Genomic DNA, 23,486 nt, shown 5'->3' on the forward strand with positions numbered 1-23,486 from the left:
GCTCAGTGGTAGAGTGCTTGCCTAGCAAGCACAAGGCCCTGGGTTTGATCCTCAGCTCAAAAAAAAAAAAAAAGAAAAAGAAAAAAGAAAGAAAGAAAAAAGAAAAAAGAAAAAAGAAAAGAAAAGAAAAAAGTCAGGTGTGATGGTGCACACCTATCATCCCAGCAGTTGGGAGGTGGAGACAGGAGAAGTTCACGGTCACTCTTGGCTCCACTGTTTGAGGCTACAACACCCAGAGGAGGAAAGGGAAGAGGAGGAGGAGGAGGAGGAGGAAGAGGAGGGAGGGAGGGTTTATCATTCAAAGGCTAAGCCCCGCCTCAGGACTCCTCCTACTGTCCCTTGATAAATAACACCCATTGTAAGGCCTTCCACTGCTTTGCATTTCCTGCATCACTGGTCTCGGGACAGGCTTCTCAGGTTGGCCTTTCACACTCTGCTCGGTCCTCATCCCAGTGACCAACAGTTTTGCGTAATTGTACCCACTGTCTGCACCCCCGCCCTTCCCAAAGAATCCCACCAGTGCAGCTGGAGGGGGTCCTCAGTTACCCTGGCTGCTGCTGCTGCTGCTGCTGCTGCTCCAGCCCAGGATCCCTTACCGCGAAGAGAGGGGCATGGAGTCCTTTGCTTTTTTAAAAAAGTTTTTGTTTCTTATTTTATGTAAACTGGTCTTTTGCCTGCATGTATGTCTGTGTGAGGGTGTCAGAACCCCTGGAACTGGAGTTAAAATTTTGAGCTGCCATGTGGGTGCTGGGAATTAAACCCACGCCCTCTGGAAGAGCAGCCAGTGCTCTTAACCAGTGAGCTATCTCTCCAGCCTTGTCCTTTGCTGCTTTGTGGCCAGCTTCCCATTCCGTGTGGGTAACTGCTCACACTAGGACACACCCACATCCTTGTCCAGAGCAGGGCTGCAGAGACTGCCAGTTCTGCATAATATTTTTTAGGAAGTATTCCCCTCCCCCATCCCAATTGTGAAATAATTTGAATCACCCTCAGAAAATCCCAAATCCTGCTGGGTATGGTGGCATACACTACCATCCAAAAACTCAGAAGGCACAGGTGTTAAGTTTTAGGCCTCCTGAAGGTCTCTCCGAGGACGCAGCAAACCAAATCAGAATCAGACTGAATTAGAATGAATTAGAAAAACTGGGTTTAATGGGTAAAGCATTCTGGGCGATTCTCCAGCCCCACCCCACCCCCCACCGAGAGAGAGAGAGACAGAGAGAGAGACAGAGACAGAGAGGGAGAGACAGAGAGAGAGACAGAGAGAGACAGAGACAGAGAGAGATGAGATGTGACACGGAAGAACCACGTGTCTTTTTTGGGGGATGCCCTTACATACCCTGTGGGAGTGGTCTTGAGCCTCTCTGGGGGAGGAGCTGTGTTTGGTGGACTTTGAAGGGGCGGGTTTAGAGAGAGATGGGGAGGGGAGTTGAGGTGGATCTTCCACCAGACTCCCTTCAAACAGTCCAGACTCTTTGGGTATAGGGATGCCAGGGTGCCAGGCAGAAGAATAGTAAGTTCCAGGCCAGCCTGGGCAACAGAATGAAACTGTTTCAAAACAAACAAACAAAGCAATCACTCTGAGTGAAATGTAGCAGCAGTACGGAGAACTGGGACACTTGGAGGCCATAGTTTGCGCTTATTCATTCATTCACCCATGCACTGATATCTTTCTAGACTCGTAGAGTTTTTTTAAATGGGTTAAAATCCAATTTTGTTGAGACATATTTCTGGCTCCACTGCCTCGGCTCTGGGCACCTATAGTCCTCCCTGGTTGGTTCCTTTGTTTTTCTGGCATCCCCCAGATCTCTTGCCCCTGAGGACATCCTTATTTTCCATTATTACAAAATGACCCAGGCTCATCCTGTTTTCCCTTCACAGGTCCTAGAATCAGTGATTTTACCAAGTCTGTAATGGGTGTGGTGGGTGGTCTCCACTTCTAGAGGAAGAGGCCCTCTGGAGGGTCAACTCTTGCCAGGCCACAGACAGCAAGCTGGCAGCCTCTTTCCTCTTATGACCCAGGGCCTCACCAGGCACACACTGCCAAGCTTCAGTGCCCTCTTACAGCTGCAGTCCTGAGCCAGCAGGAAGCCTGAACTTGCCAACTGCTTAGGCCAGGGAAGGAGGAAGGAGGGTAGGGGGCAGGGGTGGTACATCTGGGTTCTCTTTGCCTTTTCCTGGAGGCTTCCTACTGCTTGGAGAGGAAGAGGGCAGGAGGTGGGGGCAGCTCAGCTAGAGAGCTGGCCAACATGAAACAGATTCTAATGGAGCGTGACTGATTCATGGTAGTTTAAACTTAATAAAGAAGCTTTCATTTGAAAGACCTTGGGAATCTACTGTTCAAATGGGAACTTCAGCTCACCAAAGGGTGTGTGTGTAATAACGCTGGTCAGTACGAGAGGACCTGTGTTCAGTGTGGGGATTGGAGTGGAGACTTCTGAGTCTGTAGCCTTGGGCAAGCCTGCTTACCTTTTCCTATCTCAGCTACTTCTCCAGCACCATGTCCATCTGTATGCAGCAATGTCCCTACTGTAGCTGGAGTTATCTCCAGTCCCACCCAGGCCCACTGCCACCCAGACCCAAATAAACACACAGAGGCTTATATTATTTACAGACTGTATGGCCATTTGCTCAAGCTTATTACTGACTAGCTCTTACACTTAAATTAACCCAAAATTTTTATTTATGTTTAGCCACATGGCTCGGTACCTTTTCCTAGTTCTGTTTTCACATCATGCTTCTCATGGCGGTGGCTGGCAGCATCTCTTGACTCAGCCCTTCTGTTCCCAGAATTTTCCTTTCTTTTTGTTCCATCTATACTTTCTGCCTGGCTACTGGCCAATCAGCACTTTATTTATTAACCAATCAGAGTAACACATTCACATCATACAGATATCCACAGTACCCTACCATGATGATAATGGACTAAACCGCTGAAACTGTAAACAAGCCCCAATTATAAGGATTCTGTCCTTAATTATGTCATCAGCCTGGGATGGCATCCCAGGCTAAAAATCAGGCAGGCCCTCTGTGTGTCTCCCCTTTTTCTCTTTCCACTCTCTTCCCTCCACACTGTCTCTCTGTTTCTCAGGTTAGTTTTCCATCTCTCTCTCTCTCTCTCTCTCTCTCCCCCAATAAAGCTTAAAAAGGTAACCATGGCTCATGACTACAGCACTTTCCTCCATCGGCATGGCCGCCACAGGCGCCGGCCAGCCACCAGCGCCACAAGCAGTGCTGATTTAACCAACACCAATTAAATGCTTTCTTTCATAAGAGTTACCTTAGTTGGGCATGATGGCTAAGTCCCAGCACTCAGGAGGCAGACAATCTATATTGAATTCAAGGCTATCCTGGTTTATAAAACAAGTTCCAGGGCAGCCAGGGCTACACAGAGAAACCCTGTCTCCCTATCTAGAAGTCCCCCCCAACACACACACATCTAAAATGTCGCCGTGGTCATGGTGTCTCTTCACAGCAACAGAACATTGACTAAGACACCTGGGTTACTGGATCCTGTTTCTAAAAATTAAAACAAAACAACTAAAGCCTACAAAATGTTTGTAGCATTTAGATGGCCAACAAGCAAGAGAACCATGGGCAATAAAATCACTACAACTGTTTTAACTGCAGTTTGCAATTTTCCAGTTGGTGACTTCAGGGAAATAGTCTAAGCTCTCTCTGCTTGAGTTTCCTCATCAGTGAACACTCTTCAAGTTGTCTTCAGGGGCTGGGGGTGGGAGGCAAAGGAGCTAACACAGAATGTAAACAGGAGATTCCCAAACCCACAGGTTTAACCTTTACTTTCTAGGGCCCTCAAATTTTATGCAGACAGTGTAAAGATTAGAAAGACACAGAAAATTGCTGGCATTGTTGATTTCTGGGTGGCACTTTTATTTTTCTTTATAGTTTATGTACTTTCCAAATAATTTTTTTTTTTTTTTTGTACAAGGTCTCATGTAACTTAGGCTGTTGGGCTTAATTTCATTGTGTAGCCAAGGATATTCACTGTGCAGCCAAGGGTGACCACGAACTTCTGATTCTGCTGCTTCTATCTCCCAAGTGCTGGGAATAAAGGTGTGTTCCCCCACACCTGGTTTATGTGGTGTTGAGATGAAACCAGGGCTTCATGCATGTCTGCTTCATGTAGGCAAGTAGTCTACTCCCACCCCAAGAGCGGAGATGGCCCTGACTTTGAATCCCTAGGACCCACATCAAGCTGGTTGTGGTACAAAGCATGCATTGGTACTTCCAGCACTCTTATTGTGAGATGAACGGCAGAGAAAGGATAATTCCAGGAGCTCAAGGGCCAGCTTGGTGTACTCAGTCTAGGAGAAAACCACAGAGACTCTATCCAAAATGTGTGTGAGGATTGACTCTGGAGGACACACACACACACACACACACACACACACACACACACACACCTGCTGTGGGAGGCTGACCAAATGGGCTGTGGTGGAGTGCCCCCAAGAGTCTCCTTTCCCTGCTGATCCCCCCTTTTGTGTTCCTGGTAGAGAGTATATGGCCTGGCAAGTAGACATTTGGGTGCTAAATAAGAAATAAGGCACCGTGAACCTCCTAATGAAGGAAGGAAAACAGCATTAGAACCAACAAGACGGAGGGAGGGGAGTGAGAGGTTAGCCAGATAAAGTTTGTGTCTGTCTTAGCAGGAAGGCAATAGTAACAGTGTCATCTTCAAATTTAGATAGAGCCACAGAAGCAATTTTTACAGCTAGGTGGAGTCAACTCCAAGGCCTGGAAACACAAATAGCTTTATGAGGTGTGTAGCTCAGCTGGAGAGAACCAGAGTGAAGCCCTGGGGTCGATCTCCAGCATACCACAGGAGGTGGTGTTGCAAGCCTGTAACCCCAGCCTTAGGAAGATGGAGGCAGAAGGATCAGGGGTTAAAGGTTATTCTTGGCTACATTTCATATTCAAGGCTATCCTGAGAGGTACATGAGATCCTGTTTAACAGAAACAAACACAAGTATGTCTAGATTGAAGCTGTGCATGGTGCTGCTGATCTGGAATCCCAACACTTTGGAAGAAGAGGCAGGAGCATGAGGAGGGAATTCAAGGCCAATCTATGGTGATTTCAAGGCCAGCCTGTGCTACACAGGACTCAAAATAAAAATAAGTTGATAAAGGACCTGGCATGGTGGGAAATACCTTTAGTACCACAACTTGGGAGGCAGCAGTAGTCTAATTCTTGTGTGTTTGAGGCCCACCAGGGTTATGTGGTAAGACCCTGTCTCAAATAAAAATTTTAAAGTATGCTTGGACAGGATGATCCCGCAGGTGAAGCATGTGCTTGCTGTGGAGCCTAATGACCTGAGTCAATCCTGTGAGGAGAACTGAGTCCTGTGGATTATCTCCTGACTGCTGCATACACACAGAGACAGAGACAGACACAGAGAGATACACAGAGAGACAGACGGGGGCGGTGGGTGAGGGATAAAGTAAGTTAAAAGAGTTATCCCTAGATATGGAGAGCTTTCTCAATCTCTTCTGATGCTTTTTAAGTTTGATTATTTTTGATGGGAGATGGTTAGTGTAACTGTGGAGATCTGAGAACAGCTTGCTGGAGTTGGCTCTCTCCTATCATGTGGGTCCTGAGGATCAAACTCGTCATCAAGTTTGGTGGCAATGGGGCTACCTTGACGCCTCCTGTTTTTTGTTTTGTTGTTTTGTTTTGTTTTTGTTTTTCCAAGACAGGGTTTCTCTGTGTAGCTTTGCGCCTTTCCTGGAACTCACTTGGTAGCCCAGGCTGGCCTGGAACTCACAGAGATCTGCCTGCCTCTGCCTCCCGAGTGCTGGGATTAAAGGCGTGTGCCATCACCGCCCGGCTTTGTTTAGTTTTTGACCTGTGTATATTATGTGCATATTTGTGAAAAACATTCTAAGCTAGGTAGTGGTGGCACCCATGCCTTTAATTACAGCATGTGTGAGGCAGAGACAAGCTGATCTCTGAGTTCAAGGCCAGCCTGAACTCTACAGAGAGAGTTCCAGGACAGCCAAGGCTACACAGAGAAACCCTGTCTTCAAAAAAACAAAACAAAACAACAAAACAAAACTAATTTGTGTAGGCTCTGAAAGTTAACAACAGCAAAAAGTAAAGGCTCACCATATAGCCCAGGCTCCCTGAATTTGCCTCCAGAGTCCTAGGGTTACAGGCTGTGCTACCACGACTTCTTTGTTATGAACCTTAGGCAAATTTATCTAACCTATAATTCTGTCTTCTGTAAAATTCATATACAGGGTGGCTCTGAAAATGAAGCGAGGTAATAAACATACAGCTCGCTCATTGAGTCGTGTTGGCCAACTCCTGCTGAAATTCAGCATCCATAATTATTAACCATTATCATTATAATAAACCAAGTATGCTGGTAGTACTCAGGACACAGTGCACATAGGCCTGTATGAATGGATTCAGATGCTGAAGATTAGCTCTGGAGTAGAATGCTTGCCTACTACAAGTAAGGAAGGCCCTGTGTGAAACACAACTAACATAAAAAGTTTGTGAGGTTTTTGTTTGTTTGTTTGGACAAGGTCTCACCATGCGGCCTGAAACTGGCTGGCCTAGAACTCACTATATAGACCAGGCTGGCCTCACACTCAAAAGATCTGCCTGCCTCTGCCTCCCAAGGGCAAGTGCTGAGATTAAAGGCATGCACTACCACATCTAGCTTGACAAGATCTCACTTGGCAGTCCTGGTTGGCCTAGAATTCCCTATGAAGACCAGACTAGCCTCAAAGTCACAGAGATCTTCCTGCCTCTACTTCCAAAGGACTAGGATTAAAGGTGTGCACTACCCCACTCGGCCACACAAAAGTGTTTTAAAGACGGCTGGGCGTGAGTTAGAGATGTGCAGGGCTACCACGTGAGACCCTGATCTAATAAAAAAAAAAAAAAATCAAAACAGTGTGGTGGCTCAAAAAGAAAAAAAAAAAATCTGTCGTGGGGGAGTCCACCTTTAATCCCAGCCCTCAGAAGGTGGAGGCAAGAGAATCTGAGTTGGAGCCCTAATCTATATAGCGAATTCCAGCACAGCCTGGACTGTTTCGGGGGGGGGGGGGAAAAAAAAAGGTTGTTCGTTTGGAGCCCCACTCCAGCCAGTGACTTCTCAGCACGAAGGCGGCTGCTCCAAGTCATTACAGATCCTCAACTGCAGTGTCAGCGGAGGCTGTGGTGCCAGGCGGTCACGTGGAGCGGCGGGATGAAGGATGGGAGAGCATGTGTGATTTTGGGGTCTCTGGAGTCGGCATCAATCCTCAAACCCTCGCTGAGAGGGGTCTTCCGAGCGGCGAGGGCTTTCGGGAATAGAGGAGCTCGCAGGAAAACCTGAGATTGCCCGGGTAGAGCGCCGCGGGTAATAAGTAGTGCAGAGGTCCAGTTTTCCAGTTTGGGGTCGCTGCCAAAACGAGGCGGGGCCATAGTAACCACGCCTACCTCTCTGCAGAGGCTGTGAGCCGCCTTCACCCGTTGACTCCTCCGTTTCTTCTCTTGCAGCTCCGCACTGTGCACACGCGAATCCGGTCGTGAATAAGGCGTGGCCAGCTCTTAACCCCCGCCACAAATCCACGCAGAGGCCGCGCCCCTTCCGCTCTAGTCACCGTTTAGTACTGCAGTATTAGCTTGAGGGTCGGCCGGAGGGGCTGGGCCAGTGAGGGTGCCCGCCTACATCTTTGCAGAGGCCGCGCCCCTCTCTGGGCTTCTAAAGCTCCAAGGCAGCTACAGGCTGGTGAAACCAGGGGGCGGGGTCTGGGCGGGGCCTAGGCGGGGCGTGACGTCGAGGGGGGGCGGCCGCCCGGGAGGCGGGGCGGCGGGGAGGCGGCGGCCCGCTTGGCCCAGGCCAGCCCGGGGCTGCGGCGGTCCGGTTCGCTGCAGGCAGCGCCGGGAGCCGGCTGCTAACAGCATCCCGCGGCTGCCACCTCTGTCACTCGGTCCCGGGGTCAGCCATGGCCCTGGTGCGCGACGCCGAACCGGCGGCCGGGTCCTCCCGCTGGCTGCCCACGCACGTCCAGGTGACTGTGCTACGGGCCAGCGGGTTGAGGGGCAAGAGCTCGGGCGCCGGCAGCACCAGCGACGCGTACACGGTGATCCAGGTGGGCCGCGAGAAGTACAGCACCTCGGTGGTGGAGAAGACTCAAGGCTGCCCGGAATGGTGCGAGGAGTGCTCGTTCGAGCTGCCGCCCGGCGCCCTGGACGGCCTGCTGCGGGCGCAGGAGGCAGATGGGGCCCCTGCGCCCTGGGCCTCGGGCCCCAATGCTGCCTGCGAGCTGGTGCTCACCACCATGCACCGCTCGCTCATCGGTGTGGACAAGTTTCTGGGCCGGGCCACCGTGGCTCTGGATGAAGTCTTCCGCGCAGGCCGCGCCCAGCACACGCAGTGAGTCTGGGGCTCTGGGAGGGGGGTGTGCAAACGGTTGAAGGTCTAACCGGGCGGGGCTGGTGGGACATTGGGACCCCGACCTCGCGCTCAAGGACACACACAAACCGACACATTAGTTGTTACTTCTCATTTTGGGGGCCCTCCGATTGTCTCCCAAACAGCCTGGTGGGCCTGGAAGGCCTGATAGAGTTGGCATAGTGACCAAGCGTTAGGAGTACATGGTCAAGGAAAGTCCGGGATGGGATTCTGAGGCTGTGAGAATTCAAGAAGGGAAATTTCAGGGCTTCAGGGCCTGCCTCAAAGAGGTGCCCGGTCTGTAGGGGAGTAGAGAGACTCGCTAACCTTGTAGACGCAGCAAGGTGAAGTTGTTATCTTCTAGGGCAAGATTGAAGGGAGATGCCTCAGCAGAACCTAGGGTTACACAGAACACGTGTCTCTTGAATGTACAGGGATGCCCTTCACCATCTGGTCATGCTCCCTGACTCTGTGTCCAGGGTACCAGAACTGAGAGAATTGAGCGACCTCCTTAGCTTAGGAAGGAAAGAAACACCTGGGTTAGCTTGTCCCTGGTGAGGCAGTGGCATGGTTATAATGCCCAGCCATTCTCCAGGATATTTTCCCTAGAAAGGATAGGAGGGGTTTTTGTTTAGTTTTGAGACAGGATCTCTCTGTGGAGCCCTGGCTGTTCTGGAATTTGCTGTGTAGACCAGGCTGCCCTTGAACTCAAGTGTACCTCCTGCCTCTGCCTCCCCAATGCTGGGCTCAAAGGTGTGCACCACCAAAACCTGGTGTAAGGATAGGGTGTTTTAATCATTTATTTTGGCAGGTTTTGGCCTTCCCAGAGTTAAGATTAAGACCTAAGACTTTGCTGGACAGTGGTGGTACACGTTTTTTAATCCCAACACTTTTGGGAGGCAGAGACAGGCAGATCTTTTTGAGTTTGAGGCCAGCCTGGGCCACACAGAGGAACCCTGTCTTGAAAAACAAACAAACAAACAAACAAACAAACAAACAAACAAACGACCTAAGACTTTGAGCACCTTTTCTTGTTTGGGCCTGTGATCAACTGGAAGTCAGTCTCCAGGCCTGACCGCCTCCTGGAGCAGTTAATTTCTAAGCCTCCTGGGGGGGGGGTGTCTGTAAGGGAATGGGTGCAAGGTGGTATCCTAGGTAGGAGAGCTGCTGAAAAGGCTTACTGGTTTTGAGTAAATTGAGGAAGGCTTGCTGGAGAGGGGTGAGCCTTGAGCCAGGTACAGATGAAGAGGGAAGCAAGATTTGGATAGAAAAGGATCCAACCAGCTTGGTGGCGGCGGCGGCGGCAGCGGCAGCGGAGGAGGAGGAGGAGGAGAAGGTGCACACCTTTAATCCCATCACTCAAGAGGCAGAGGCAGGCGGATCTCTGTGAGTTTAGGCCACCCTGGTCTACAGAGTGAGATCCAGGACAGGCGCAAAGCTACACAGAGAAACTCTGTCTCTCGAAAAACCAAAAAAAAAAAAAAAAAAAAAGGGTCTAACATTCTGTAAATGATCCCCTACCCCACCCCCCGAACATGAATAGGGAAGGGCTTTCCCTGCTGGCCTGCTGTGGCTGGGTGGGATAGGACTGGGCACATTCCAGACTGGGCTCTGGCCTGACTTCATCCCCTCCCCTGGCTCCTCTCCTCTTTCCTCATGACTTGCTGTTTGGTTGCTGGGTGTGGAGTCATGCGCTGCAGCTCGGACCGCGTTTTGTCTTTTCCTTTCCTCTTTGGTATCCTTTCCCTCCTTCCTGCTCCAGGCAGACCAGGCACTGGGTGTGGGATGGAATGCTCCCCTCTGACCCCTTAACTCCTTCCTTTTCCCATTCCCATCACCCCTTTTCTGTTGGGCTATTCCAACCAGGGAGGTGACTACATATGGGCTCTGTTTTAGGGGTGGCAGTGGACTAAGGGGACAGATTAAACAAAACCAAACCCAGAAACAACAACAAGACAAGCTACAGGGAGAAGCTTCTTTGATTTACCCCCTTTCTTCCCAGTTCATACCCTTGCTTCCCTCTTGGCCTTAAATCTAGCTTTGTGGCGCTGGCTCAGCCTGCAAGTCCAGGTGGGTCTGTTTGCTGCCAAGAACAGCGCTCCGGGCGAGCGACTTTGACGCGCCTTCCCTTGACCCGCACGGGAGCCTTCATTTACTTTCAGAAGGCATCTTTCCACAAGCTTCGCTTCACGCCCACCTGGCTGCCTCCCTGCCAGCGCATCGACCGGCCTTATTTATGGAGTTGGAGAAGGCAGGAAGGCGGGCACTTAGGGTGGGCAAAGGAAAAGTCGACTCAGTTGGCCCCCTCTGTTCCTCTAGTCCCTGGACCTCACAGCATGCTCACTGACAGAACTGGAGCAGCCACTTCTGCTCCAAAACCCAAAGGCTCGAATGGCCACTCCTGGAGGCATTTCCTCGCCTGAGCTGCCGAGGAAGTGAGTCTGTGCAAAGCCCACGTGGCGAGGTAGAGAAGATCGGGGTGGCATCTCAGTTTTGGATACTGGTGGGGAAGTACTGTATTCACATTCATTCTAGGATGCAGGGGCGGAGGGAGCAAGTGATGGGCCCCTGTTACCTAGAGAATCTGACTTGGGAAGAACAGGCCGACTTGAGAGGAGGAGGCTAAGGAGTTGCATGGAGTGGATCCCTTTCTCAAGTGTGCTAGGCAGGTAAACTCTTGAGTATCTCAGTTTACTAGTCTTTAAAATGGAGGTAACTTACACCTTCCCAGGGTTGATGTGGGAGATGAAGTGAGGATACAGAGGGAGGAAGACCTAGTGCAGTTCCCAGGTACTGTGTGTGTGTGTGTGTGTGTGTGTGTGTGTGTGTGTGTGTAGGTCAGTGAACAGAAGAGGTGGTGGAAGGCCATGTTGGCAACACCATGAAGAAGTCCTCTGCCTTAGAAGACTGCTCAAGAGCTTAGAACTTAGACATCTGACTGTGGGTGCTGACCCTTTGCAGCCCTCTGGAGGCCCAAGAGCTGTACCCGGGAAGCATCCATGGTCCTTAAGCCAGGCTCAGGTCACCCAGTGGCTCTGCAGCTCTCCCTGGCAGCCTTGCTTGATACTACCCATGCCCTGGAGGAAGATACGCGGGCACAATGTTGGTTCCTTAACCTTTTCACCACATCTCTGCCAGGGTCATAATGACAGAGATTGGCTCTATAGATTGGTAAGAAGCCATCTGTAAAGGCTTGGTGTAATTCTAGATGGCTGCTTTCACAAGGGTAGGGCTGGGGTTGCCTTAGGACCTTGCTTCCTGTGCTGTGGCTGTAGCTACCCTAGGGACCCCTGAAAGTCACTTCTCTGTGAGGCACTCTTCAGTGTGAGACACTTTACTGGAGACTTTCGAAATATCCAAAGAGGAAATCTACCCCCACCCCTCCCATACCGGGGATGGAACTCGGTGGCTAGTGTGTGCTAGGGAAGCACATTATTGCTGAGCTGTATTTCCAGCCCTCAGAGAGGAAGCTCTCAAAATAAAAAACATGGTACATATGACACTTGATCAGAACTCCTTCCCATCTGGAGCCCCATCTTCCTGCGTGACACCAGTGTTGGTGTTATAGCTGGGACAGTTCCAAGGTGCTACCCACTGTTAGCTTTTACCACCACTGCCCCTACCCCAGAACGCCCAGTGGGTGCCAGGTTTGCTATTCTGCCTCCTAGGACCTAGATGGGATAGCGGAAGTTAGTTCTTTTTGTTACCTGTGGGGTCAGGTAGGGACACTTGGGCTCTTCTGGACTCCTGCTGTGGATGTGGCTTATACCACAGGGGAATGACCCCAAATAACTGGGAGAGGAAAAAGAAAGTAGCAGACATTTTTGAATGAGGTTAGGGAGTCTGTCACCAAGTGTTTGGGATGGGGAGACCTGCTTTTGGCCCCCTGAGAGTACTGGTTGGTCTGTATTGGGAGAGAAGAAGACAGCACCATCTTGTGTGGAATCATGTGCCTCCTCCCTGACCTGGTCCCCGCCGTGAAGCCTCTGGTCCAGAAATAAATCGGGCTGGTCCTCTGGAAAAGCCACGGCTGGGGCCAGTTGTCTTCTCTCATCATAGTCGAAAACTGTGACCATGACCAGGCTGCTAACTGCCCCTTGAGAGGCTTCGTCAGTTCCTGCCCAGCCCGTGCACTGTTTTATCTTTTAATTTTTGGAGAGGGCAGGCCCAGGGAAGCTCATGGGTGTGGAAGTCTGAGAGCAGAGGTTCTTCCTGGCTGGTCACAACTATTTAAACTCCCAATTCTCCTGCCTCTGCCCCCTTGAGAGCTGGGTTGACCGGCATGAGCTTCTAGGTGTGACCTGGTTTTCAAGAAGCAGCCGAGGCCCACTCAGGCCCCTGCTTGAACCCCAGATCTGGATTGGAGCCTGGGGGCTGCTGGGGAGGGTTGTGGCCACACTCAGAAGGTGTCATTAGGATGAATAAGCATCTCTCAGTTGCGATCCAGTGGCCTACCCCTATTAGGGATTGTTTGAGCAGCATCTCGGAGGGTGGGGTGGGGGAGGTGTGGCTGCTCTCCCAGCACAGTGGCTTTCCCTTTCCTTTGAATCTGTCCCTGGCCCTGACTCCTGGGCCAGACCCAGGCAGTCACCAGGGGTCTGCCCACCCCACTAGGCAGATGGGGACAAGGTACAAGCCAGCAGAACCACCATCCTGGTTGACCTTGAGGCCTGGTTTTGCTTTGTTTTTCTTTGTGACGGGGTTTCACTGCATCTTGAGGCTGACCTGGAACTGGCTATGTAGTCCAGGCTGCAGCTGGCCGCTCCTTGTTATTGCGGTCACCCTGGTGGCTGTGACGCTTTCCTTGCCTGCCGCTAAACTGCTGGTCTGGCCTTCTCCAGATGTTTCCCTTGCCCTTCCCACCCTGTTTGGGACAGATGACTAACACAGTGACAGGGGCGGCTGTTGCTCTGTGGAAATCAGCCCCCACACTTTATTTCCCTGTATAGAGTGTGACCTCAGGCTGGATCCTGGAAGCCCAATACTGAAAGACTGTTTCTTTTGAGCTGGCTTCCCTATGGTGTTGAGGCCCCGCATAGGCCCAGTGTCTCCTCAGCCAGCAGTGAGTAGGGCATCCAGAGAGGAGAGGCTCAGCCTAACCTTCGGTTGACTTCCTATGCAGTGGGTCTTTACTCGGTAGATGAGTCTGGAACACGTGGAGACTGGCTGGGGATAAGGAGAAGAGAGCCCAGGAGCTACTCAGGAGTCAGAAAGGGTGTGGCTCTCCATGGCTTCTGTTAAGCTCTGGCAGCCTAAAGAGTTATGGATGAGCAAGAGCTGGTGTTAGGGTCCTGTGTGCATTGTGGGGTTTCTGTGAGTTGGGCGCATAGCTCATGGGAAGTAGAAGGGGGGGTCTCTGGGTTCTATACACCCCTGGAGGGTTGTTTTCTGAGGCATCCCTGGACCATATGGTAAAGTTCAAGAGGAGCCTCTGGGGGAGGGACCCTGAAGGTGGACATGGACATCTTTCTGCATTGGAAACACTTTAGTTAAAGCCTGTGTTCTGGGGCTCACACAGGAATCCTGGATATGTTCTGAGCTGTAGTCAAGGCCAGCCTCCTTGAGGAGAGGACATACACTAGTTGGGTGGCCATCAGAGAGCCTCTGGGCCTCCCAGCCTCAGGAGGGCTGAGGACTGAGGGCTCTTTCTATCTTACTCTGGTCTGTCCCTCACTAAATCCCTTTTAGGACTTCCCTGACCTCAGCGCAAGCCTGGGAGCTTTTATCGCTGTTACCCTGCTTTATGGCTGAGCAGTTCTTGGTACACAGAGGTGAAGTGACTTTAGCACAACACATGACGGAGTTAGGACTTGACCTGGGCTCCTGACCACACCACCATGGGAACATTGGTCCATCTCTGCCCCACCCCCACCCCCTGCACACACCACCATGGGAACATTGGTCCATCTCTGTCCCCACCCCCATCCCCTGCACACACCACCATGGGAACATTGGTCCATCTCTGCCCTACCCCCTGCACACACCACCATGGGAACATTGGTCCATCTCTGCCCTACCCCCTGCACACAGCACCATGGGAACATTGGTCCATCTCTGCCCCACCCCCATCCCCTGCACACACCACCATGGGAACATTGGTCCATCTCTGCCCTACCCCCACCCCCTGCACACACCACCATGGGAACATTGGTCCATCTCTGCCCCACCCCCACCCCTGCACACACCACCATGGGAACATTGGTCCATCTCTGCCCCACCCACCCCCTGCACCACCACCATGGGGAACATTGGTCCATCTCTGCCCCACCCCCATCCCCTGCACACACCACCATGGGAACATTGGTCCATCTCTGCCCCACCCCACCCCCTGCACACACCACCATGGGAACATTGGTCCATCTCTGCCCACCCCCACCCCCTGCACACCACCACCATGGGAACATTGCATCTCTGCCCGCACCCCCACCCCCCTCGCACACGACACCCATGGGAACATTGGGTCCATCCTGCCCCACCCCCATGCACACACCCACCCATGGGAACATTGGTCCATCTCTGCCCCCCCCCCCCTGCACAAGCCCAGGTGCCTGTCAGGGGCCTTGCTAAGGGCTTCTTCTCACTCTCCAGTGCAGATCTCCAGATCTTAGGCTTGGCCTTGGGGACTTGCTTCTCTTCCTGGCAGAGCACTGAGTTTATGAGTTAAGCAGTTTATGGTGTCTATGATACTAACTGGTCATGTTCATCCCAGGGGATTAGTATTGTTTGCTGCCTAGTATATCACAAGGTCAGGTTGAGGCCTGGACCCTCCTCAGACTTGGATGGGTCCATCCGAATCTCCCCAACTCCTCCGAAGGTGTCGCATGCTTGTTTGGCTTGACAGAAGGCTGCTAGACTTCCTGTTCTTCCCACTTTTTCATCGTCTGGGAAGCCTTCCCAAGGTCCCTCTGCAACCACTGTGCTTCAGCAGGGAGGCAGTGAGAGGAGGGAAATGGGTTCCCCTCAGGAGAGGGCAGCAGTGTGTTTGAGAGGAGACTTCTCAGGAAGCTTCTACCCACAGAGCCAGGGCCCCAGAGGAGAGTCAGGAGAAGAGGTGTTCACAGGGCTGGAGGAAGCAGGCCTGGCTTCCTGGGGATGCAGCAGAGACCTGATGTGGCCTCGTGACCAGAAGGCAGGGAAGGGACCACTTCAGAAGTGGGGAGAGTCAGGGAGGGGTGCTGGGCTGAGTTTGGGTACATCTTGGCCCCCACTCTGAGTCAGCCTTCTCCCCTTCTCAGAGGCAGCCAGTTTTTCCAGCTCTGGGGTGAGCCTCCAAACTTATTTCCTGCATTACAAGCAAGTGAAGGGCATAGTTTCTCCTCCCTCCCTGTTTGCAACTCAAATGCAACTCTTCCCTGTGACCCACCTGCCTCACTTTCTCACACTGCGAGAATTATTATTGGTGTTTATCTCTGCTGAGGTTCAAACAGGAGCTCCAGAGAAGGACAGTCATCACTGAGCTCTGGCCTCTCTGACTCAAGGTTCCTGGGGAAAGTGAGGTTAGCACCCCAGAAGCCAGGTGGGCTAGGTAGAAGTCCTTCCCTTGTCGCTGAAGTACTCATGAGAGGTCATCTTGCCAACTCCTTCTTTCCTCCTGAACAGTCATCGCTGCATGGTCCTGGCCACCTCAATCCTGGAGGCAAGTGACAGCCTGTAAAAGACCTTCCATAGACAATAAACTCAAAGCTTTTATATGTGGCTGGCCTACTTCTCAGCATGCTTTTCCAGAATTATCTCATTTTACTCCCCGCTGAGGGCAGCAGAGTGATCCCTGTTTCCACAAACATGGAAGACTGGGGTCTCAGGACGGAATGACCTGTCCAGGGTCTCGGCTTGTTAGTGGTGGACAGGTGCCTTACCTCAAGCCTGGTGCACTTTCCCTTGTCTGGCTCTGGGCCCTACATTCCGAATATCTGCCCTTGTTGCATGGTGGTTGGACCGGCCTTCTGGCATTTCTATAGCGTGGGGCTCCCAGCCCCTGAGGCCAGCTGACACACAGACCTTTGGAGCGCCAAGCAGTGGGACAAGGATTAGAAGGGATGTTTGCACGAAGGAAGTGGGGGTGGAGGCTAGGCCTGACAGACATAGGAGTAACTAGTAAATGCTAGTCTGGGTCCCCTCTGAGGGTTGTGGCTGCCAGGCCTGGCATGATGCCAGAGGAGGTGATAAGATTAGTCTTTGGGCCTGGGATTGGGTCTGGCTTGTAGTTTAAGTACAGAGACCAAGTCAGAGAGTAGATTGTGGGAGTTAGGGGCATGGGTTGGCCTGAGAGCCCTCCACTCCTGTCCACTGGTATGTGACACAGACTGCTTCCACAGGGTTTGAGAGAAGAGGAAGCAGAAGAGGTGGAGGGAGAAGGCAGAGGAGATTGGGGGGTGGTGTCTCCTGGTTGTCTCCAGACTCTAACTGTGAGTTTTAGCTGGTGCTTTCCTGTTTTAAAATCTATTTTATTACTTCATTTTGCAGAAGCAAATAGCTTTTTAAAATCTACCCAAGGTCACTGAGCAGTGGTGGCACACGCCTTTAATCCCAACACTAGGGAGGCAGAGGTAGGTAGGCCTCTGAGTTTGAGGCCAGCCTGGTCTACAGAGCAAGTTCAAGGGCAGCCAGTGCAACACAGAGAAACTCTGTCTTTAAAACAAAACAAAACAAAACAAAAACCCACCTAAGGAGCACTGGGGATGTAATATTCTTAGTAGTAGAGTCTTGTCTACTACTATTCACCATGTGTGAGTCCTGGGCTCAGTCCTCCCTACTGTAAAAAAGCAAACACCCAACCCAACAATGCACTCAAGGGGCTGGAGATGCAGCTCAGGTGGGAGAGTACTTTCCCAGCATGCCAGAAGTCCTGGGTCCCATCCCCAGCACCACATAAACCGGGTGTGGTCGCACATGCCTGTATTCCCAGTGCTTGAGAGATAGAGGCAGGAAGATAAGGGCTTCAAAGTCATTCTCAGTTACGAAGTTCAAGGCCAGTTGGCCTATGTGAGACCCTGTCTCAAAACAAAAACCAAATTCATTCAGTAAGAGGCAAGGCTAGAATCAGGCCTCTGTCTCTCAGCTACTGGCGTGTGTGTGGTGTCCTACAATGCCCTTAAAGACACCCCTCCCCCATTTTCTTTCTCTGAGTAAGTAAATATGAGTCCTGCTAGTACTGTGTCTTTATCTAGTGGATGGTGGAAGGTGCGTTGGTTTGTTTTATATGCTCTTTTTGTTTTGTTTTGGGACAGTTTCCCAGTGTTACCCAGGCTTGCCTGGAAATCTTGAGCCCAGGCAATTGATTCTCCTGCCTCAGCCTCCAGAACTGCTGGGAGCACTCAGCTGGAGGTTGTCAGCCCAAGGTTGGTTGGCTTATTTGTTCCTGAGGTAAGGCAGAATATTCTGGGGTCTGGAGCTTGTGATAGAAGTGGCTGCTTTATGGTTGCCTGGGAGAAAATCAAGGCCCCTACCTGCGGCCTGCTTCTTTCCAACTTAGTCTTGCCTCCTATCATCCTCCAATAATGCCATCCAATTGTGAATATATTAGTGTTTGGCCCATGGATGAAGATAGAGCTCAGATCCAGATCTAGTCACCCACAGTGAGGATCAAGCCTGTAGCACATTAGCTTTTTGGGGAACATTCCATTTACTTTTTTTTTTTTCTTTTTGGTTTTTCGAGACAGGGTTTCTCTGTGTAGCTTTGCGCCTCTCGTGGAACTCACTTGGTAGCCAATGCTGGCCTCAAACTCACAGAGATCCGCCTGCCTCTGCTTCCCAGAGTGCTGGGATTAAAGGCATGCGCCACCGCCCGGCCGGGGAACACTCCATATCCACACCCAAACAGGAGGCATCCTGGGGTATGGAATAGAAAAGGTGAATGAATATTGATATCTATTGCCAATTTCTGGGAGAATCCAGCACAGGGTGGTGCTGCCACAGCACCAAAAACCTCCTCTGAGGAAGCCCCTGTCCCTCCTGCCTCCCCATTGCCCCTGGGTCAGGATTTCCTGTTTGAGACAAGGTCTCTGTAGCTCATGCTGTCCTTGAATTTTCCATGTTGCCAAGAATGACTTTGAAATCCTAATCCTCCAGCCTCTACCTCACAAATGCTGGGATTACAGGCCTGCACTGCTGTGCTCCACTTCCCAGAATTGTCTCTTATAGAGTTTCCATTTTATTTACCATTGTGTTCTGATGCCGGCTGGGAGGAGGTACCTGTGTGCTCCAGTGTGTGTGGAGGTCAGAGAACACCTGGGATCAGCTTTCCTGTCCACTGGGGCCCCAGGGGTTGAACTCAGGTCTCCAGGTTTGTGCTACAATGGTTTTACCTGTGAACCACATCCCTGGCTCCAGGGCTTTCTCTTCTTTCTTTTTTTCAAAAATTGCTCAGTGGGTGTATATGGGTGTGTAAATGCCGTGGCACATGTGGAGGTCAGAGACAGCTTTCTGGAATGGGTTCTCTCCTACCATGGAGGTCCCTTGGATCAAACTCAGGTTGTCAGGCTTGGTGGCAAGTACTTTTGCTTTCTGAGCCATCTCTCTGGCCCAGGATTATGTTTTTAAACTTCTGTTTTAGACAGTTAGCTGCTGATACTTTAAAGAAATAAACAAAGGTGTCTGGTTGTTAATTTATGATCAGAAATGGCTGTTAAAATCTAAGGTGTTTGGGGATCAGCCTGCCTGGGGACCTGTCATGGTTGTGCTGGCCCCACGCTCTCCTTCCTGTCTTCTCTCTGTGCTGCCTGCCCTTCATGAGATGCTCTTTCTCCCTCCACCAGTGTCCACCAGTTCTGTCCTCAGTCATACCCTCTAATACATTTCAGGGTCCACAGTAAAGGCACAGGTCTGCAGGCAGGCATGGTGGCTTACACCTGTAATCACAGCTCTTAGAGAGGCTGAGAGAGGATTGCTGAGAGTTCCAGGCCAGCCTGGGCTCCAGAGTGAGACCCTCTTTCAAAAACCACATAACGGGCTGGAGGCCTGGCTCAGTGATTACAAGTGCACATTGCTCTTCCAGAGGACCTGAGTTTAGTCCCAGCACCCGCATCAAGTAGCTCACAACCACCTGTAATTCCAGCTCCAGGGGATCCAATATCCTTTTCTGGTCTGCATGGACACTTGAATTCATGTGCACAAACTCATACACAGATGCATACACATAAATAATAAAATATTTTTTTAAAAAAGTAAAAAGAGCTGGTCGGTGGTGGCACACGCCTTTAATCCCAGCAGAGCCAGGCAGATCTCTGTGAGTTTGAGGCCAACCTGGTTTACAGAGCGAGATCCAGGACAGGCACCAAAACGACACAGAGAAACCCTGTCTCAAAAAAAATAAAAAGTAAAAACAAGAAGAGAAAGTCCTAGTTCCTTTGTGTGCTGGGGGCTGTCTCCTGTCTCCCCCACCTGCCCCCAGTCCACCCCAGTCTGCCTCCATCTACCCCAGCATGCCCTTTGCAGCCCAGCCCCAGACTTTCTGTTCTTTTTATCTGGAATGCCTTCTACCTTTCCCCTTCCCTCCCTGTCCTTCAAGCCCACTGTAAGTCCCCACTGTAAGTCCCGGCTCCTGGGGCCCCTCCCACATCCCCTGGCCACCCTTTCACTGCTTTCCTGTGATGACTGCCATCTTCCTCTGTTTGTTTACCTCGGGTCCCCCCCCCCCCCCCGGGGTGTGAGTTCCACAGGACACTCTGTTCTTGTCCCTGGAATATTTGAGTGCAGGCCTGGCGCGGCAACCTCTGGCTGGGTAGAGTGTTGCTGGCAGGAGCCCCCTGCCTCTGGGAGGGATGGTGCTGGCCTGTGTACTGTGTGCCAACCTGGGGTGAACAGACATCTGTTCACACCACCCCAGTCACACAACAGGAAGCTTCCTACGAGTTGGGCAGGGCAACGGTGGAGAGCCCACTGCTGAGTCTGAGCTCCTGAGTTCATGCAGGAAGCCCACACCCACGTAGCGGGGACTCAGGTCTAGAGGCTGGGAATGGAGAGTTATAATGAATGGCATCATGGGAATCTACTTCCAAGGCCCCAGGAGGTCCAGTTCCTCAACCAGATGATGTGTGGAACAGAGAGAGAGAGAACTAGAAAAGCTGGGAGAGGAGACAACCAACAACCAACAGCCATGAAGAGACTTGGCTTGGGGGCATTGTCGCCGAGGAACTCTGAGAGGAAGGCACCATTCCTGTGCTTTCACGAAGTACCAGAAACTACAGACTATTCTGGAGCCTTTAGATGGTCCTCACTCATTCATATTCCTTTTTGTCCCTTAGACCTTTGCAGAGGCTAGAGGTTAGCCTTTTCTCTCGTTTTATGGCTGGCCCCAACCCCTAACGATGCCCTCCGACTCCTGAGCCTCGTGCACACCCGTGAACACCTCAGTCCCACGCACTCACCAGTTCAGCAGATGTCTACCCAAGTACAGCTTGGCAAGCCAGTGTCATTGGGCTTACTTACGGGAGCATGCTCTGAGCACATTGACAGATTCTATACAGGGGTGTGGGTGACCCCAGAATAGCTGCATTCCCTCAAGGCCCCATCCCAGCATGACCTCTCCAAAGCTGCCCAGATGGAGTCTTCCCTTCGGTCAACCTACTACTTAGATGTTCTAGTGCCTTCTAAGGCCAAGAGCAGCTGGACAACATTCTCTGCAGCTAGGGTGTGGGAGATAGGATGGAGGGAGTGTTTGGAATGTATTCCATCTCCTTTTTGTTTTGTTTTTGAGACAGAGTTCCTGTGTTATAAAGCTCTGGCTGTCATAGAACTGGCTATGTAGACCAAGCTGGCCTTGAATTCAGAGATCCACCTGTCTCTGCCTCTTAAGTGCTGGGATCAAAGGCACACCCAACAAAGCTAGTGCCATGTATGTATGTATGTATGTATGTATGTATGTATGTATGTATGTATTACTTTTGGTTTTTTGAGACAGGGTTTCTCTGTGTAGCTTTGCACCTTTCCTGGATCTATCTCTGTAGACCAGGCTGGCCTCGAACTCACAAAGATCCTCCTGCCTCTGCCTCCTGAGTGCTGGGATTAAAGGCATGGGCCACCAACACCCAGCTAGTTGTTGTTGTTTTGAGACAGGTTTCTCTGTGTAGCCCTGGCTGTCTTGGACTTGATCTGTAGACCAGGCTGCCCTTGAAAGAGAATCACCACCACCACCTGGCTGAAGCTAGTGCTTTTAACTGCTGACCAGGACTAGGAAGTAGGAATGTGTTGTATTAGTCACATGATCAATAGCTTCCGCTCTCTAGGAGGCATGCTCCCTGCCTGGTTCCTCTCTTGCTCCCCTAGCTGCCTTCATTGGCACTCAGAGGGTTTGAAGACCAAGCTGATCACTATGGCCTTTTGGCTGACTCCTTGATGATTGCCAGGCCCTGAGTGCCCCTGGGTGGTACATGCCTTCTGCTGGAACCTCTCAGCCTAAAGGTTGAGATGTTGGATAGGGAGGCCTGGCCCTCTGCTGAGATCCATTCCTGGACATTCTCAGTACTGGGCCTCTGAAACCCAGGGGCCTCTTTTCTTCTCAGAGTCTGGTCTATGAATGGGCAGTTTATAAACCCTGTACACGTAGGATGTTAAAGGCAGTAGTCAACATAGGAAAAGACATAGGCTTTAGTCCTGTGTTGAATCCAGTGATCTGGTTCTGCTCTCATTGTTACATAGGTCAGAGCAGTGGTGAGTATGCTTTTAACAGCTGTTAATCAATATGAAACAACCTTTTTTTGTGTGTATGTGTGACCAACTTCTATGTATTGCCACTATGATATTATTGTCACACACATACAAAAACCTATTTTGGGGTGTTGTTTCAGTTAGAGGGGCTAGAGAGATGGCCCAGTGGTTAAGATTGCGTGCTTCACCTCCCACCATGTTTGTATGACTCAGGAGTTCCATCCTGACCGCACAGGGCTGTGAGGGTCTCAGGGCATTTCAGTGTGCTGTGTGTTTAGTATTGCGAGGGGCTGTGTTTGGTAGAGAAGCAGTGATGAGCTCAGTGGCATTTCAGGGCCAAGTGGTGGCCTAGAGGTCAGCACCCAGCCTCGTTCTTTCCTACCTGGGTACTTCCTGGGCCTGTCCTGGCATCTTCTCCCAGTGGGTGGGGGTGAAGACCAGGCCCCTTCACAGAGGTCACATGTTCCTGGGACCTAACCCTGAGAGGTCACCAAAGGAGCAATAGTTCTGTCTCAACCATGGCCTCTCTAAACCTTGCTGAAGGTGGGGCTATAGTTTAGTTCATGGTAGGTGCCTGCAGAGCATGCATGAGGCCTTGGGTTCTATCTCAAACACTGCATAAAGCCAAGAGTAATCCACACATGAAGAGGTAGAGGCAAGAGGATCAGAAGAAGTTCAAGGTCACTCTCAACTGCATATCAAATTGGAGGCCAGCCTGGGCTACATGATTCCTTGTCTCAAAACAAAACAGAAACAAACTTATGGAGAATAGCCTTCTTTCTTTCTTTCTTTCTTTCTTTCTTTCTTTCTTTCTTTTTTAAATGTTTTTTACATTTCCTTTTATTAGCCATTTTAATACAAACACTATTGAAACATGTTGACAAAACAGCACACATTAGGGGTATATCATCTACCCTAGGAATTGTACTTATGAGACTGACACATAAGGATCATGAGTTCAAATTTATCCCTAACTAATTTTGATATCCAAACTAGGCTAAATGATAAACAACATCTCAAGGGAATTTGTGAAATTATCCAAACCAGGAACAGTTTCTCACAGATATAGCAGTTTTTGGCTATTATGAATAAATATGCTACAAACATAATTGAACAAGTTGATATGAATTCACAACATTCCCCCACGGTTGGACATGCTCGGCGGACCTAGACACTTCTGCCTAGTTATTTCCAGTTCAAAATCGCCATTTCCGGGTCAAAACGTCTTGCGTGACTAGGACCCCGTGGCTTTGCATGGTTGCATAAAGCATGCTCGCTGCGCAGCCATGTGACCTACGTGCATGTGTGGAGTAGCCACATGGGTCCATGTGTACAACAGCTTTCTTTCTACACAGAGCCATGGAGGCCAAGCCTAGGCTTTAGGGAAGCTTTCCAAGAATCCTATATGTCAGCTGAGCCTCCTCCCCAAGCTCA

The 23,486-nt window shown here is 50.9% G+C and overlaps 1 protein-coding gene across 2 annotated transcripts in view; it reads left to right on the forward strand.

Annotated features, from left to right (window-relative positions):
- Positions 1 to 7,820: 7,820 nt before the first annotated feature.
- The window catches only part of Rab11fip5 (RAB11 family interacting protein 5), a 42,145-nt gene continuing 26,479 nt past the window's right edge, over positions 7,821 to 23,486 (forward strand). For both annotated transcript variants that reach the window (XM_036180891.1, XM_036180892.1), the window contains exon 1: positions 7,821 to 8,390. In XM_036180891.1, the coding sequence (XP_036036784.1) occupies positions 7,960 to 8,390 (431 nt within the window). In that variant the 5' untranslated portion in view covers positions 7,821 to 7,959. The remainder of the gene's footprint in view (positions 8,391 to 23,486) is intronic.

This window comes from Onychomys torridus, chromosome 3 (assembly GCF_903995425.1).
Source record: "Onychomys torridus chromosome 3, mOncTor1.1, whole genome shotgun sequence".
Taxonomy (NCBI): Eukaryota; Metazoa; Chordata; class Mammalia; order Rodentia; family Cricetidae; genus Onychomys; species Onychomys torridus.